Raw genomic sequence first — 14757 nt, 5'->3', positions numbered from 1 at the left:
GTAACTTAAAAAATTGTCTTCTCTAATAGCGAGTTCTGTCCCATAGAAGTAGAAGCTGTCAGATAAACTGCTAGTAATGCTATTGTAGCTTTATCTGTTCAGTTTCAGTTGTAATTCTCAAGAGCACATTTGTAGAAAAGTTACCTGCTTTATTTTCCAAGTATTCCTAAACTGTTTTTTAATTTTGGAGTTACTGTGTCCAGCTATAGATGTGTTGGGGTTCTCTTTCCGTTATGTTTCATTCTGAGACTGTGCTTGACATCTAGAAATGGGGCACTAAAGACCAGACAGCGAAAGCAGAATTTTCAGCAAGCATGGTTATTTAAGACAGTTGTTAAGCATTGGACAGATTTTTAGACAAAACAACTAAGCTGTCTGTAGCTAAATTTCCTGATACTAATATGCGTCTTCTGTTTTTGGTTTTTATCAGGCATTTCTAGTGAGATCATACTGAGGCCTAAAGACATTTCTCAGGAAGAACTCTTAGATATGACGGTAAAACTCAACAAGGATTCAACAGTTAGCGGCTTATTAGTTCAGCTACCTCTCCCAGGTAAGTGACGTCTTTTCTCCCGCTCCTCATGTACAGTCAATGTAAGAGGAAAGAGTTTGACAATTTTGGGTTGCAACTGTATCCTAGCTCTTGAAAGAGGACCTGCATAAGGAAGGATTAGTTGCGATGTTAAATTTTGTGGTTTATAGTATGAAAGTTCAATCATGATTCTATTTCCAGGAATTGCCCTCCACGCACACACACTATCCAGTTTATTTCTCTTTTTGTTTTTTTTTGCTTTTTAACATCTTGTACTGTTTTGCTTTGAACTCCAAGACCTTTGCCATATTTTCATCCCCTACATTATGCCAAGTTATGCTGTCTAGCAGATGATGCTATGGCCTTTCTCGCAGTGATTCCAGGTTTTGCTTTAAACATTTGTTCACGTTTTCTATGCTGTCCCAAATGTTTCGGTTGAGCTTTGTGCTAAGATCATAAAAGCCTCTACTATGTTCCTGTTTTTTATTTCCCTTCTCCTAAAATCTCGCTAAAAATATCACTTGGAAGTAGCTGGCAAAATGGTATTTTGGCAGTGATAAAACTTGCAATTTTTATCTAAATGTATGTAAGTCAACTTAGTTAAACCACTGCATGCTTCCTAATGGGGAGATACCTAAATTACTACAGTCATTGTAACAAATTGACTGCCATGTTGGGTTTCCCCTCTCTCTGTGTTTCCAAGCATTGTCTTTTATTATATGTTTACACTGCATGCTCTGAAAAGCAGGAGCTGTCTTTCTGGCATGTATAGGCATGACTTCTAGTGCTAGCTGGGACTCCAGGGGTTGCTGTGAATAACAGTCTCTAATGATGGTGAAGTTGAAACTTTGTTTTGTAGTCTTGGTCTTCACTTTCAGATGGTTCTCGCTGCCTTTATTTCATGTCTAAGAAACAGAAAAAATTGGGGCAGGTGCTGAGCGTTATAGAGGAAGAGATATTTTGTTTGGATTTGTAATAAACATCAGCATTTGTGATTAAGAAGTTTTGTGCTTTGCACTGTATGAAAGCTGACTGAAATAGACCACTTGTTGAAATAAGTAGGCCACAAGGGGGAGGTATATCACAAGTAAGGAGACTGATCTTGGACAACAAGTAAGGACCTCTGTGAGCTGATGGAATGTAGTCGGTTTACTTTGAACAAACATCTCTCCCACTAAGAACAGATTAGGGGAAGCCGGTAATGTAACAAATTTTCTTTTCAGTAGTGAGAACTCTGCAAAAGATGGAGCACTGACTTTCTGTCTGAAGCGTGTAGCGAAGGAAATAGACTCATCCACTGGACTCCCAATCCACTGTTGTGTTCCCCAGAAATGGGAGTTGTCATGTGTTGCTTGTCTTACTTCTGTGGGTACTTGGTGAAATTGTTAGGTACAACTTGCAGAAATGCATTTTTTTTTTATGAGGAGGATATCAGGTCATTACAGATCTGTCTGCCTTCATCAATACATTGTTCAACAACAGACTTAAGCCTTGAAACATAGTGAATTTAAACCTGTTCGACATTCAGATAAAACCACTGAAGATAATTCTAGTTGTGTCAATTCAAATGTCTGATGCTAGTACACATAAATGTTTAAGCCCGAAGGTAATTGGTTGAAGATCCTTCTCAGAAACTAGGTACGTCTGTCACAGTAACCACATGCAGACTAATTAGACTTCCTCTAACCTATAAAACTGCCTTAGTAAAAACCTTAAAGTAATAAATTCAAGAGCAGAACTTTTTCAATGTTGCGTTGTCTGTATAGTAAAGTAAAATATGCGAGTTACCATGAACTGAAAATGTTCAGGAAGTTCTTTCCGTAACTGATGTCAGATATAACTCTGTTTACTGCATTAGTATTTTTCTCCCAAAAGAACTTCAGAAACGGAAGAGCAGAAAGCTAAGTTAACTCATTTTCCAACATTCTTTTGCTTTGCATTGCAGTGGAAGGAGATAAAGCCCAGAAGTTGGGAAAACTTTCGGTGAAGGCTGCTTTTTGCAGAGTTGAGGTGGTTGTGTGGGGTTTTGGGTTTTTGCAGTAAACCACACACAGGTGTGGCTTTTGATCAACGTTGGGATAAAAATAGAAGCAGAAAATAGCTTTGTTCTCTTTTACTTTTGTGAGCTGGAGCAACTTACCTTTGAGGATTGTCATCTTTGCCTGAGGAAAACTTCCTTTCTGTGAACCTTTTGGTGCATTACTTCTGATGTGGTAATGGTTTTGTGGAGAGTTTCCTGTATCTTTTTTAAATTTCATGGAAGATGGCTATTAGAGATAGAATGTCTATTTGAGATAGAATATGAAAAACTCAGAAGTTTCTTAGTTGTAAGCAGCAAAGAAGTAAGAGACAAAGGAGTACAAATATGATGTCTCTCTGTGAAAGACTTTGCCAGCCTAAGCGTGGCCTGCTTTGGTGGAACTGACTGTTAAAATCATAGCAGCGTCTCAGTATAGCTTCTCAAAATTAGTTCTAGGGAGCTCACTGCTGCTGCTGAACAGCTTCCTCCTTGCTCCGTGTCTATATTTCTTGATCCATGTGGTATGCTTGTGAATCCCTTTTGTGCTGTGTTTTTATTTCCATCAGTCCTTATTTTTCCTATGGCAACATTAGAGCCACATGTTGTTTATTATGTAGGTAAGAGTTTCTCTGTGTGCCTGTCAGTAGTTAGGCAAGTGATGCCCAGTGTCGCCTTGTAAGTTGGGTTTAGAAGTGAAAGGGTGAGTACAGAGAGGAACTTGGCATGGAGAGTAGCTTGGAATGACAGCAAGTAAGTTTGTATGAATATCATTTGAGAGGAGGCTAAGCGTGTTCTATGAGACTGACAGTAATGTACTTAAGAAGTTATTTTGTTCCTCTGGAAATAAATGAGGCTATCTGCACTCAAGTGGGAACAAAACAGCAAAATACATTTCTTGAGGCAGATGAAATCTTCTCATTAAGTAACAGTGTCTATACAGTTTGAATGTTGTTTGTTTGTTTGGAGATGGCCCACCCAAAATAGTGTTTTAGAAGTGTCTCTGATGAGGAAGGGAAGGTGTCCACATCCTCTCTTCTCAGGCCCATGTCAGCCTACGTGGGCCCAGCTATGCAGCTGCGTTTCTTCACACTACTGTATACCCTTTTCTGAAATTCTGCAAACCAGTTTTGAGTGAAAAAAATAAAACCATGTAAAGCGTGGTTTCTTTCCTTTTACATTAAGGTATTTCTTATCTGTCCATTTCTGGGAAGCTGAAGACAGACAGCAAGGAGGAGGTGTTTGTCAGAGCAGCATGCTGTCCTATCCCAAGCGCAAGGAAAAGCATAGCTGCCAAGTTTTTGTTTGAAGAACTAAATTGCCTAAGGTTAAAAAGTTGTCCTTTGCAAAAACTGTTTAATAGGTTAGTCCAAATTTCTTTCCTTTTTTTTTTTTTAATTCCCCTAGTTGACATAAAAACAAGATTATGGTTGCCTTCAATCTGGATTAGGCTAGTTTGACTTCTAAGAGACTCTTTCATCAACATACTTAACATCTTAATTTCCACAGTCCTTTCTCGTTAGGGTTCAGAGGGAAACTTCCTCCCAACAGAATATGAAGAATTAAATTGTAAATCATAACAGTCTGTTTTAAATCTAGGGTTTTTTTAATTGGAAATCTTTAAACCGGAGATTACCATGTTTTAAATTTTAAGACGTGTGTGCTATCTTTTAATTAGCTTGCTCCTTTTAATGCAAAATCACAAAATACCTAAGTAGAGCTAGTTGACTACTAAATTCAAACACCCTGTGTATCCTGTATATGTCTGTAAAGTATGTTTATTGGGAATGTCTGAATTTTGCAATCAATACCCATTTCCCTTTATTTCTCTTTTTTAAATGTTCCGTTACACTCCCTGAATTGGACATTGCGATTTATTGCCTCAGAATTGCGGAGATCTGTTGGTGATCTAGCCTAGAATGGGTGTTGTCTCATTATGTAAAAGATGCAAAACAATAATCATTCTGAGATGGAAGTAATCCTGAAGCAGTTTGGGACATCATTAAACAATGAAGCAATAGACTAAAATGTCCCTGCTCATTGCAGGGGGTTTGGACTAGATGACCTTTCAAAGGTCCCTTATAACCCAAAGTATTCTATGATTCTGTGATTCTAAATTTGTGACTGAGGTACTGCTGGGTAAATACATTTATTAAACATAGTTTGCTTTCTGGGTCAGTTTGGGGACGTTTTGTGGAACTGTTCCTCTGCAGGTGGCTTTACATGTGCAATCTTTATACTTGGGTTTGTAATTTTGCAGAGGTAGGACTGGCTAATGCTTTTTTTTTTCCTAATCAGTACCAATACTTATGCAGTATAAGCTTCAAGCAGTTGCAGACCTATCCCATATCACTAGTGCATATGGAAAATGATCATTACTAATAGATATGAATAATAAATTATGTGCAGGTATTGTCATTTAAGCCATACTTAGTGTTTCGAGCGCATCAATATCGAACAATTCTGTGCATTCTCACAATTTTCCAATGAAGTAGGATATGTTTTGGTCCTGCTGATTAGCAAATTACTAAAAACAGATGTATTGTCGTAAAATCGAAATCAAAGCTAGACCTGCAGATATATTTCAGCTTAGGGTTTCCATCCATTTGCTTAAAACTTAGGTTGTGTATCCTGTGTGATTCTAGAGACAGCTAACATGCGCAGTTACTTCACTCCTATGATTATTTTTTTTTTGAGCCACTTGGTAATTAACATTTCCAGAATGCAGAAGTGACTCTGAAGTGTCTTGGTTAAACCTTAATTTTTATAGTTAGTAAGTTTGTCATTCTCAGCTGAGTATCAGCCTCTTGTATTTTGATTTAATTTGTTGTATTAATAGTGTCACAAACTGAATCGTTTAATTTTCAGTAGATGACTTTAAAAAGGTGAAGTTGTAACTTCTGCCTTTAGGGGGAGAGTGTAGTTTACTCATAATGAATAATAATAATTACCCTAGCTAGACGAAACTTGTGTGTTTTTCTGTGTAATGATTCGGATCGTGTTGATGACACCTGACAAGTGAAAGAACTGTAATTTGAAAGCAGTGTGTTTCCTAGATCACATAGATGAACGAACGGTTTGTAACGCTATCGCACCTGAAAAGGATGTGGATGGATTTCATATTATGAATATCGGACGTCTGTGTCTTGATCAACCTTCTATAATACCTGCCACTGCTGCTGCCGTGTGGGAAATTATAAAACGGACAGGTAAGAAACTGAAATGTATTGAAACTGTTTTTATCTCGGAAGATGAATGAAGGATAAAGTCAGGTGTGAGTTAAAAGGTGTAGGTTATCTAAATGCATTGGGCTGATTGAAGAACAAACATTTGGAAGATTAATCTAAATAATAAGGAGGTGCCAAATAGATGAGATGTTTTGCCAGTAGTGTAACTATTAATTAAAGTGTAGACAGTACTCCGCGTAGAATACTTGGTGAAACACTTCGGTAACTTATTTTCTGCATTTTATAAAGTTTCAAGGAATTTTCTGTGATATTGCTGATGTCCTGATTATTTATCAAATAGAAGATTTAAATGCGTAAGTTCCTGTGGGGGAAGGGGAAGGAATAAGAACAAAAATGGGAACATCTAATTCAGTACTAGAAGGGGGAAAGAATGCATATGTATTCAATAGTTGTCACTTTATACGTGTGATATACATGTTCTTATTGATACACATAAGAGCTTCCATTTCCCTTTGTGGTCAGAGAACAGAAATTAAGTCCCTCCAAAGGGTGATTCAGATAACCTGAAGGAGTTGCCAAGGTGAAAGCTGAAAGTTCAGCCTTGTGGATTTTTCAGGTCATGTCAATGTCATCAGTCCACAACAGCAAATAATTCTATCTTGGGGACTGAGAAGAAGGGTTTAGGTATGTCGAAATAGCCAAATATAATTTTTTACAGTTTATTTTTCCTTTTTTTTTTTTTTTTTTTTTTTTTTTTTGTTCTGTAAGGAATACAAACATTTGGAAAAAATGTTGTTGTAGCTGGAAGATCTAAGAATGTTGGAATGCCTATTTCAATGCTTTTACATACTGATGGAGAGCATGAAAGGCCTGGAGGTAAGTTCATGAATGTTGTATTAATGTTTCCGTTTGTGAAATCATCAAAATAAAGCTGACCAGAGGACTCGAATAAAAAGAGACATCTTTTGTGTCTTGTAGAATATTTGCAACTGCAGCAAGGAAATAAATTTGTTAATATATTTCCTGACATCTTCTCAGGAGAGCAGTTTCAGGACTTGACTTTTTCTGGTCTTATGTCATCATTTTGTCCTCCATTTGAAACAGCTACTGTTTAAACATGGTTAGCATTGAACTCTGAGGATATTGCCTGGCGGTGTGGCCTGAAAGAACTGCAGACGTTCATAGGATGTTTGTACAAAGTAATATAACTGTATGGCTTATCCTCATGCTTATGTAATGTTAATTTCAAGTTTTTCCGTACACATGGTGTGCACACATATATATAAAAATGCGACATTATTCCTGTGTTGAGCTATATTAGTTAGGTGGTGATTATGAAAATATCCAAATGACCAACAACTTTTCCGTGTGACCTCTATGATATTATACGTCGGCCTGGGGGATTTTTCTGCAGCGCAGTTTATATCCCCCTGGAAATTGGGGGTTGTAATGGAACTATTTTTAAGTAATTCTAATTACAGAAGCATGCATGCGCTCCTATAATTGTGCTGTAGAAAGAAAAACAAATATAATTTAAATAGAATACTGTCCTTTTTCAACTTCATTTTGATGTTAGAAACTGCCAAGGTGGTGTGTGTAAATGAGGTAAACATGAATGTTTAATCCCAGGCGTATTTAATAGGAGTGGAGTGAAATCTGTTATTAGTATAATAAAACAGTAAAAGCTTCTTACTAATCATAGAGTTGGTTTTTCCATTCAGCTTCTGTGGGAAAGCTGCTGTTTGAAACTTCTCTCAGTGTTTGAATTGTAATTACCATCAGTGCGTAGTTCTGGTCTCATTCCCATTCCCATGAAAATTAGTAGCATTTCTGCCATTTGCTGCAAATATTGGGTTATATATTACTGGCAGTGTGCTTCAGTTTTTTAAATAGGCTTTAAACAACACAAAGTTATGTTGCAAACTACTTGCATGTTTCTCAGCTTGAATTCAGGAGACAGTGACCTGTGATTCTTTCAGCAACTTGTTACAAAACACATAGTAGTTGCATGGAAGTTCTTCGGCTGTAACTAAATACTGGTTTGTAACTTGCAGCTTTTGAGTTAGTTGGCTCCATGGCTCAGTGTTGTTCACTGGATTCTTGGGTTTGTAGCTCTTATTTGACTGCCTGGTAATATGACTTGTTTTGGGGGGGTTAGTCCATGAGTTTGTTGGCCTGTGAAAGAACTCTGATGTGCTTCACGGTCATCTGCTTACATTCTGATTCCTGATATAACATGCATTATTTCACTGGCAGCCCTGTTCACTGGCACTGTCATTGGTGCTTTGTATGTCAAGTATTCTGTGTGGGGACAGAAAAACATTCAGATATTCCCCTACCGACATTGACACTGGAATCTAGATGTAGAAAGAATTAACTCGTTGCAGAAATGGATTTATTTTTCAGGTAGTTTTTATTTTTATTTCCAACCTGCCAAGTGATAGTATACAGTGCAAAGCAGTTGGCAATGAGAAAACAAAGCAACATTTGTACTTCTTTCACAATAAATTAGCATTAAGTATGTATTTGTCATGTACACGGTGATAAATACTGTAGTAGTTGGGGTAGTCTAGTATAGCTTTCATTCCTGACTCACAGATCGGGCTGTCCTTGAACATCTGGTTGGTCTTCTGCAGTTCGCTTTTTTTTCTGCTTCCTTTTTGAGCAACAAGAGGCTAGCCTGGACGGCGTGTGGAAGGGAAGGCAGGCTGGATGGTGGTTTCAACTTTACCCCAGGGGTTATCAAAATTTCTGGATGTATTGTGAGAAGCTCAAGGCAGTTGAGATAAAGCTGAGACAGACAGTCAGAGGGAATGCGTAAAGCTAAAGTATGAAGGTGGAGCTAAAGAAAATATTGGAAATGTAAACATTATAAAAAATGATAGCTTAGATGGAATAATCCTTTCCACCTTTTTTTTTAGTGGCTAATAGCAGTGCAAAATTTGTGCATTATGATCAGACATCTGCCAGGAAACAAGATGAGGTAGCTTTAGCAAGTCGGTTAAGTTTCTAGATGAAGTGGGTTTGGGAGTTAAAAACTACATGTCGGAGTTGCTAATTTTATTTCTTATCAAACAAAGGCAGGCTTTCTTCTTAAGCCAATGTTTAGAACAATTTAAACTTGCTAATAGACATTAAGTGGAAGCTTTTTCATCCTTTCTTTTTTTTTTTTTTTTATTCGACCAGGCAAGACCTATAGTTAAGTGGTGTAAAGGAACTTTCTCAGGTTATCAGTCAGGAAAGGGTTTTATCAGCAATTGGGATAATTTGATTAAATATTTTTTATTGAGAAGTGATGCAAGGCATGTGTGTGTGTGATGCTGGATTTTTCTATATTTTTTTGTTGTAGGTTTTCGGTTTGTTTTTTTTACAGATTATGAATAAAACTGAAAAGCTGGGGTCTGTCTTCATCTGTGAGGTTTTGTATGTACAAACTGTCATGTCCTGCAGGTGGCAATATCTGATCAGATCGGAAAACTATCTGAACCTTTACGAAACAAATTGTGTTTTGTGTAGGCAAGTCATGAGACTGTCTCTATTTTATAAGCTAGTGAATTGACTCAGTGCTATTGTGCGGAATCTTAATTGATATATATATATATATATATATAGGTGTCTCTAAGCTTCTGGACTGCCTTTCTGAAGGTAGGGGTTTTGAATGGTTTTTTTTCTCCTTTCCTTTTTGGTATTGAGAGCAATTGCTTGGTTTCAGGAGCTGATTACAGAAATAATCCTCACTAAAATCTTGATGGGAAAACGGCACAGATTTTATTTTTCAGAAGGTGTGAATATGTGTAACTTGGGATTTTATCCATTGGCTTTTCTCAGCCTCTCTGCTGAGTATAGGATAAGAGGTCGAAAGAGTCTCATTATGTATATATTTTTGGAAGTAATGATTGTGATTTTGGGCAGGACATCCTTCTCCTTTTGCTTAAAATAGGTATCAGAAGACTCCTCTATTTTATTCAATCCTTTCTTTCCAGAATCCAGTGATAACTCTGTTTGCCTTTCACGTGTGAAGGACGGCCCTTCAGAGAATCCCTGAGTTTTAGTGTGATTGGTAGAGCATTAGCCAAGCAAAGGTGAGTGTGTCACATCAAAGAATAGGCATGGTTCTTTTGCAGAGGTTGCAGTGATATGGTATTACTGTGTTTGGAGAATGAGGCCTCCAAAGAAGGAAGACTCCGACCGTCTCTACAGCTTGTATACTGCTCGCTCAAAAGAGTATGTGCGTGGCCTACATACAAACGAATCAGCAGCTCGAGTGATGCTGCTTTAGATTAGCAAAAAGAGGAGTATCAATGAGTAACACTTCGGTCCGGTTCCAGTTGTTTTGTTTGTATGAGTTGTTATTTCATGATCCCAAAGGTATTCAAGGAAGAAAGCTGAAGGAATCTTGACATGCAGGCTTTATGTACTGGCTGGCATGTTGCTATCACAGGAAAGGTTACTGCAGAGATGTTTTCAAGACAATTAGCTGTCTAAGCTTCTGATGCACTTAAATTCATGGGAAGTTATAGAAAGTTGGTGAGAGACTTCTAACTTCTGGCAATTCCCATTATTTCATTGAATTGCTTATGCACATCTGTACTCTTCTGTTCTCATTATCTGAAGACGTCTTGATCTTCTCTTTGAGGAGGCGATAGGCACTATAGAGACTGAAGGAGAAGAGGGATCAAAGATGAGGGGAAAGAGCAGAGAAGTCAGAGTGCAGACAAGTTGAAGATGAGATGTTTGAGGAAGAGAGTTAATGAGATTAGAGGCACAGATTAGATCAGTCAGACACATTCCAGAGGAAGCAGATGTGGTGGCAACATCTGAGATGGCAAAAACTTTTAGTTTAATGGTTCATAATGTGGCTTAGGAGTGGAGATGAGGGAATGTAACAGCTGAACTCCTGTGTGGTATAAATAGTTGACAGGGAGAGTGTTGGGAGGAGTCTCCATTTGATAGCTGTTATCTTTGCTGTTTTCTTGGGCAGTTCTTCAGGGATCACCACACTTGCTGTTGGATGCAGTATGAGACTTCAGTCCCTATCCCCATGACAATTCATTTTGTGAGGTCCATCCTCAGTATCTCCATCAAACAGCACGAGGTTTTTCATGTCTTACTAGGAGGGTTTATTTGTAGCTTCTTGCCAAGCAATGTGGATACATGCAGGAGCAGGCCCCATATCTTTTGAGTTTACCCAAAAGGATGTGTGCTTCTATTTGTGATAACTTCAAACAATTCCTACTCTGGTGTGATGTAAGGGTTCGGCTGTTTTTCTTTTATCAGGAGATACAAGAGATGGTAGGACACCTGCAAAAATAAGAGCACCTTTTTGTTCAGTCTTTTCCATTGCTGCTGTTGCACTTGAGCTACATAAAATGATGACTTGGAATGCTTTGAGCGTGTGGAAAAATATACGCGTTGGATGTATTGATCCCTGAAGTGGTTATGGTGATAAACCTTCTCAGACCAATCCAATTGGAATTTTGTAAATACTGATGCTGCTGTTGATTGTGTTCAAGAATGCCTCTCATTGATGAAACCTGATAACGTTCCAGTCAACAGATTTTGCTGCCTGACCCTTGATTAGCAGGGTTTCTAATCAAAGAAGGGCCCAGGAGAGTCCTTGCTGTCATAGGTACTAGACTCATTCCCCACACAATCAGGCCCTACAAAGAGAAGAGACTCAGTTGTCATCTCCTGTTGTTGGCCAGATTATCAACCATGTTAATTCTTGGGAGGGGGGAATATCAGTAAGAAATAATACCACTTCACTGAACTTGAACTACCAATTATTCCTTGAGCACTCAAAATCGTGGGCCAAAGACTGAACTTAGACTCGAGAGAAAGGCCATTATGAAGTTAGGTCACAGGTACAGGGAAGGCTGTGGTCTTCCTTCCTGTCTATGCAACCGAATGTCAAGGGAGCTTCAGGACGGATGAATGACAAACATGATTGAGGACAGATATCCGAACGTGGTGATAGTGTACTTGAAGCTGTAGTTTGCAACAAACAACTGAGTCTTGTAGCACACTATACAAATTGCGCTTAATAAGGTAGACACGGGATTCTCTGCTGGTTTTGTTCTGTGTAATTCCACTAAACATAATGAAGGTGACCAAGAAAAGTTAGTCCACAGTGTATAAATAAAATCATCCTGTGAGAATTGTTAAGAATAAATGTTTTTTCATATGTGTGAACAAGTGTTGTGTATGTTCTGCCTATGCTGAAATAAATGATGCATCCCAAGACAAATCTGATGGTGATCTGTACTGTTGTTAATGTGCCAGACTAAGTCTTTTGCACCTGAAAGTAAATGCTATATAGGCATTTTGTATATGACAGTTAATTTATAATCTCATTTCAGGTGATGCTACAGTGACCATTACTCACAGATACACACCAAAAGAGCAGCTCAAGATCCATACACAACTCGCTGACATTGTAATAGTAGCTGCAGGTAATACTAGTTGTTGTTAATACTCCAATCACAATGTTTAAAACCTAAAAAGTAAATTCTGGTGTCCGTGTTGGTAGCACTGTTAGCTGTTTCACCTTTCACCAAATAATCGTTACTCGTGCTTGCTTGAGGGTGTTACAGTAAGTAGGATTTCTTGTTGTAAGAAAGGCAAGTGATTTGGCTCTTTGTTCTTGCCCTTCACATTTGCAGACTCATAAACTGTTTCTTGTCACATGTGACACCTTTCCCTTAGGGAGACTTTAGAGTGAACTCAAGATTGGGAACCAGTCCGTGCATAGTTTATACAGGTATAATTATGTAAATTAAAACATTCTCTGTGCAGTGCAAAAATCATGAGTCATTTTAATTTTGACAGAAGGGTTTCTGTAAATCAGCTGGAGGCTGCATTCATAAAACAATGGTATCGTTCCCTTGCTGTTAGAATTAAGGGCAACCTTGCCAAATTAACCACTAGCTTTGATAACGTATGTTATTAATGGCTGAATTTTTATTTTTTTTCCTTTTACAAGTATCATGTAAAGAGGAAAAGAATGGTAATTGCCTAGAGGAAGGGGTCTGAAAGATCAGTGTCTGTATTATTAAAGCAGTGTAGAGTGAAATACTTTCTTTGGTTAATCTAGAACAAAGAAACAAGCAGATCTCTGCTTCTGAGCAACCTCTGGTTTTTGTTTATGGGTATTGTAAATAGAAATATAAATTAATTTAAAAAAGCAAACCCAAACAATCCCACTTAGTAAAAATCTTGGTAAAATTCTGTGTACTCTTGCAGCTCAGGATATCTTCCTCTTCCTTGTGCAGTTTTGGAGGACTACAAACAAATTGTGTCTTTTCTCCTCCTTTTCTCCCTCTACCTCATCCTCAAGACCGAAGTCTTGCTTACTTATTTTCTCAGTGAAGACAGATAGGTACACGTCTAAAGCTCATCACTTCCTGTTCATGTGAGATGTCCTTTGCTTCAGGGCTTAACTGCACCATCTCTTTCTCATGCCAGGTCAGCAACAAGAAATAGCTCAGTTGTCCCACATGTGATTACTCAACTGTGGGCCTGACCAAAATTCACACACTGTGAATGAAAAATAATAGTGTGTGTGCTAATTGGAAATAAACTAGTAACTTTTCATCGAAATTCACTGCTTCAAGTTTAATCGTCACTTCTGATTTTTATGCTGAACGTAGTTTGGCATCAGTTATGCTCATAGTTAAATGGTTCAGTAGCAATTCAGCCATGTTTGTTCTTCACATTATTTTCCTCGTGTCATTTGTAACAGGAGCATGATACAACACTCATTACACAATGTGAGATATACTTGGAATGATGAAAAAAACTAGGGCTAGATTGTGTAAACGATATGCAGCCCTGCCCCAGCAGATGCTCTGGGGAAGGTTATACTTTAGAAAGGTGGAATCCCTCCAAGCTTCCCCTTGTTACTTGAGAACTGTGCACGTTGTACCTTTGGGATCATACATTCCCCAGAAATGTGTGCCCTGTTCAGTGCGTGTTGCAAAAAAGGTAACTTCTGCCCTGCTAGGTAGAAACAGCTGCTGCTGTAAGCCACTGTGCAAGATGCGCAAATGGAAAACAGCTTTTTGTGTGTGTCTGCACGTAAGAGCAAGGTCCCTATTCTCATTCTCCTCTTCCCATGTAATACTTTCAGAAGAGCCTTCTGCATTCTGGCTCCTGGTTTGGTGGCTTGTTGCAGTGAGTCTGTTCATTCTGGTGTGGTACTTCTGTCTCCGAGGAGCTTGCTATTCACTTGACTTCATGGCTTTCGTAATACTTCAAATCAGGTGCTTCTGATTTTGCTCCTGACTTTGAGAATACTCATCCTCATGTTTTCTCTCATTCGCACCCAGCCTTGGGACCTCAGTTTTTCTGCTTATTTTGATTGTAACTATCCATGTGGTTTATTCATTCCCTCTCGTTCCCTCCCAAGTCCTTGCATCATAAGTTCCAACAATGCTGCTCTTGTCCAGCTTACCCCTCCCTAAAATCTGTGTCTCTGCTTCCAGGTGGAGCTTGCTAAACTCTTTCAATACCACGCGGCTTTTGTATTTCTGGCCAAATCATAATGTTTCCTCCGAAGCTCATGCGATGCTTTGCACCCCACTGTAGCCTTTCCTATCTTTGCCCTCTATCCCTGCCTATACAGACATCCCAGAGTCTGTTCTTTCTGCTCTTGGCCCAGACATGTAGTAGAAGAACAAATGCAGCTTTACCTGTGGTGCTCGTATAACCACCACAGTACTTCCAGGGCAGTGATGGACGCAGTAGGCAGTCTTTGCCTAGTTAACCTGGTGCTTCTGCTGTCTTGGCTTTCCAGTCTGCCTTGAGAGAGAAGACTCATCTGCCTGCTAGGTTTGGAGACGGGGTAGAGAGGAGAAGGAACCGGGGTGCCAAATGCCGGGTGAAATTCTTCTGGGACTACTTGTGCTGTCCCTCGGGGCATGATCTGTGGTCTTCTTGTATAGGAATTGCTGCTTGGTCAGACACTTTTATTCAGACAGTGGCTGGTTAGCTTTCTCAGGAGTAGGCGATTTTACACTCCT

General features: G+C 38.7%; 1 protein-coding gene across 1 annotated transcript in view; it reads left to right on the top strand.

Moving 5' to 3' along the window:
* Positions 1 to 14757, top strand: part of MTHFD2L (methylenetetrahydrofolate dehydrogenase (NADP+ dependent) 2 like) — a gene marked incomplete at its 3' end in the record, with an annotated part of 36059 nt that overhangs the window by 9668 nt on the left and 11634 nt on the right. The window contains exons 3-6 of the mRNA XM_082482862.1: positions 431 to 553; positions 5606 to 5758; positions 6506 to 6613; positions 12097 to 12189. Coding sequence (XP_082338988.1) covers positions 431 to 553; positions 5606 to 5758; positions 6506 to 6613; positions 12097 to 12189 — 477 coding nt within the window. The remainder of the gene's footprint in view (positions 1 to 430; positions 554 to 5605; positions 5759 to 6505; positions 6614 to 12096; positions 12190 to 14757) is intronic.

Source organism: Vanellus vanellus (genome assembly GCF_965231255.1).
Source record: "Vanellus vanellus genome assembly, chromosome: 4".
In the NCBI taxonomy this organism is placed as follows: Eukaryota; Metazoa; Chordata; class Aves; order Charadriiformes; family Charadriidae; genus Vanellus; species Vanellus vanellus.
Note: the sequence above shows the minus strand (reverse complement) of the source record. Positions and strands in the feature narration are given on the sequence as shown.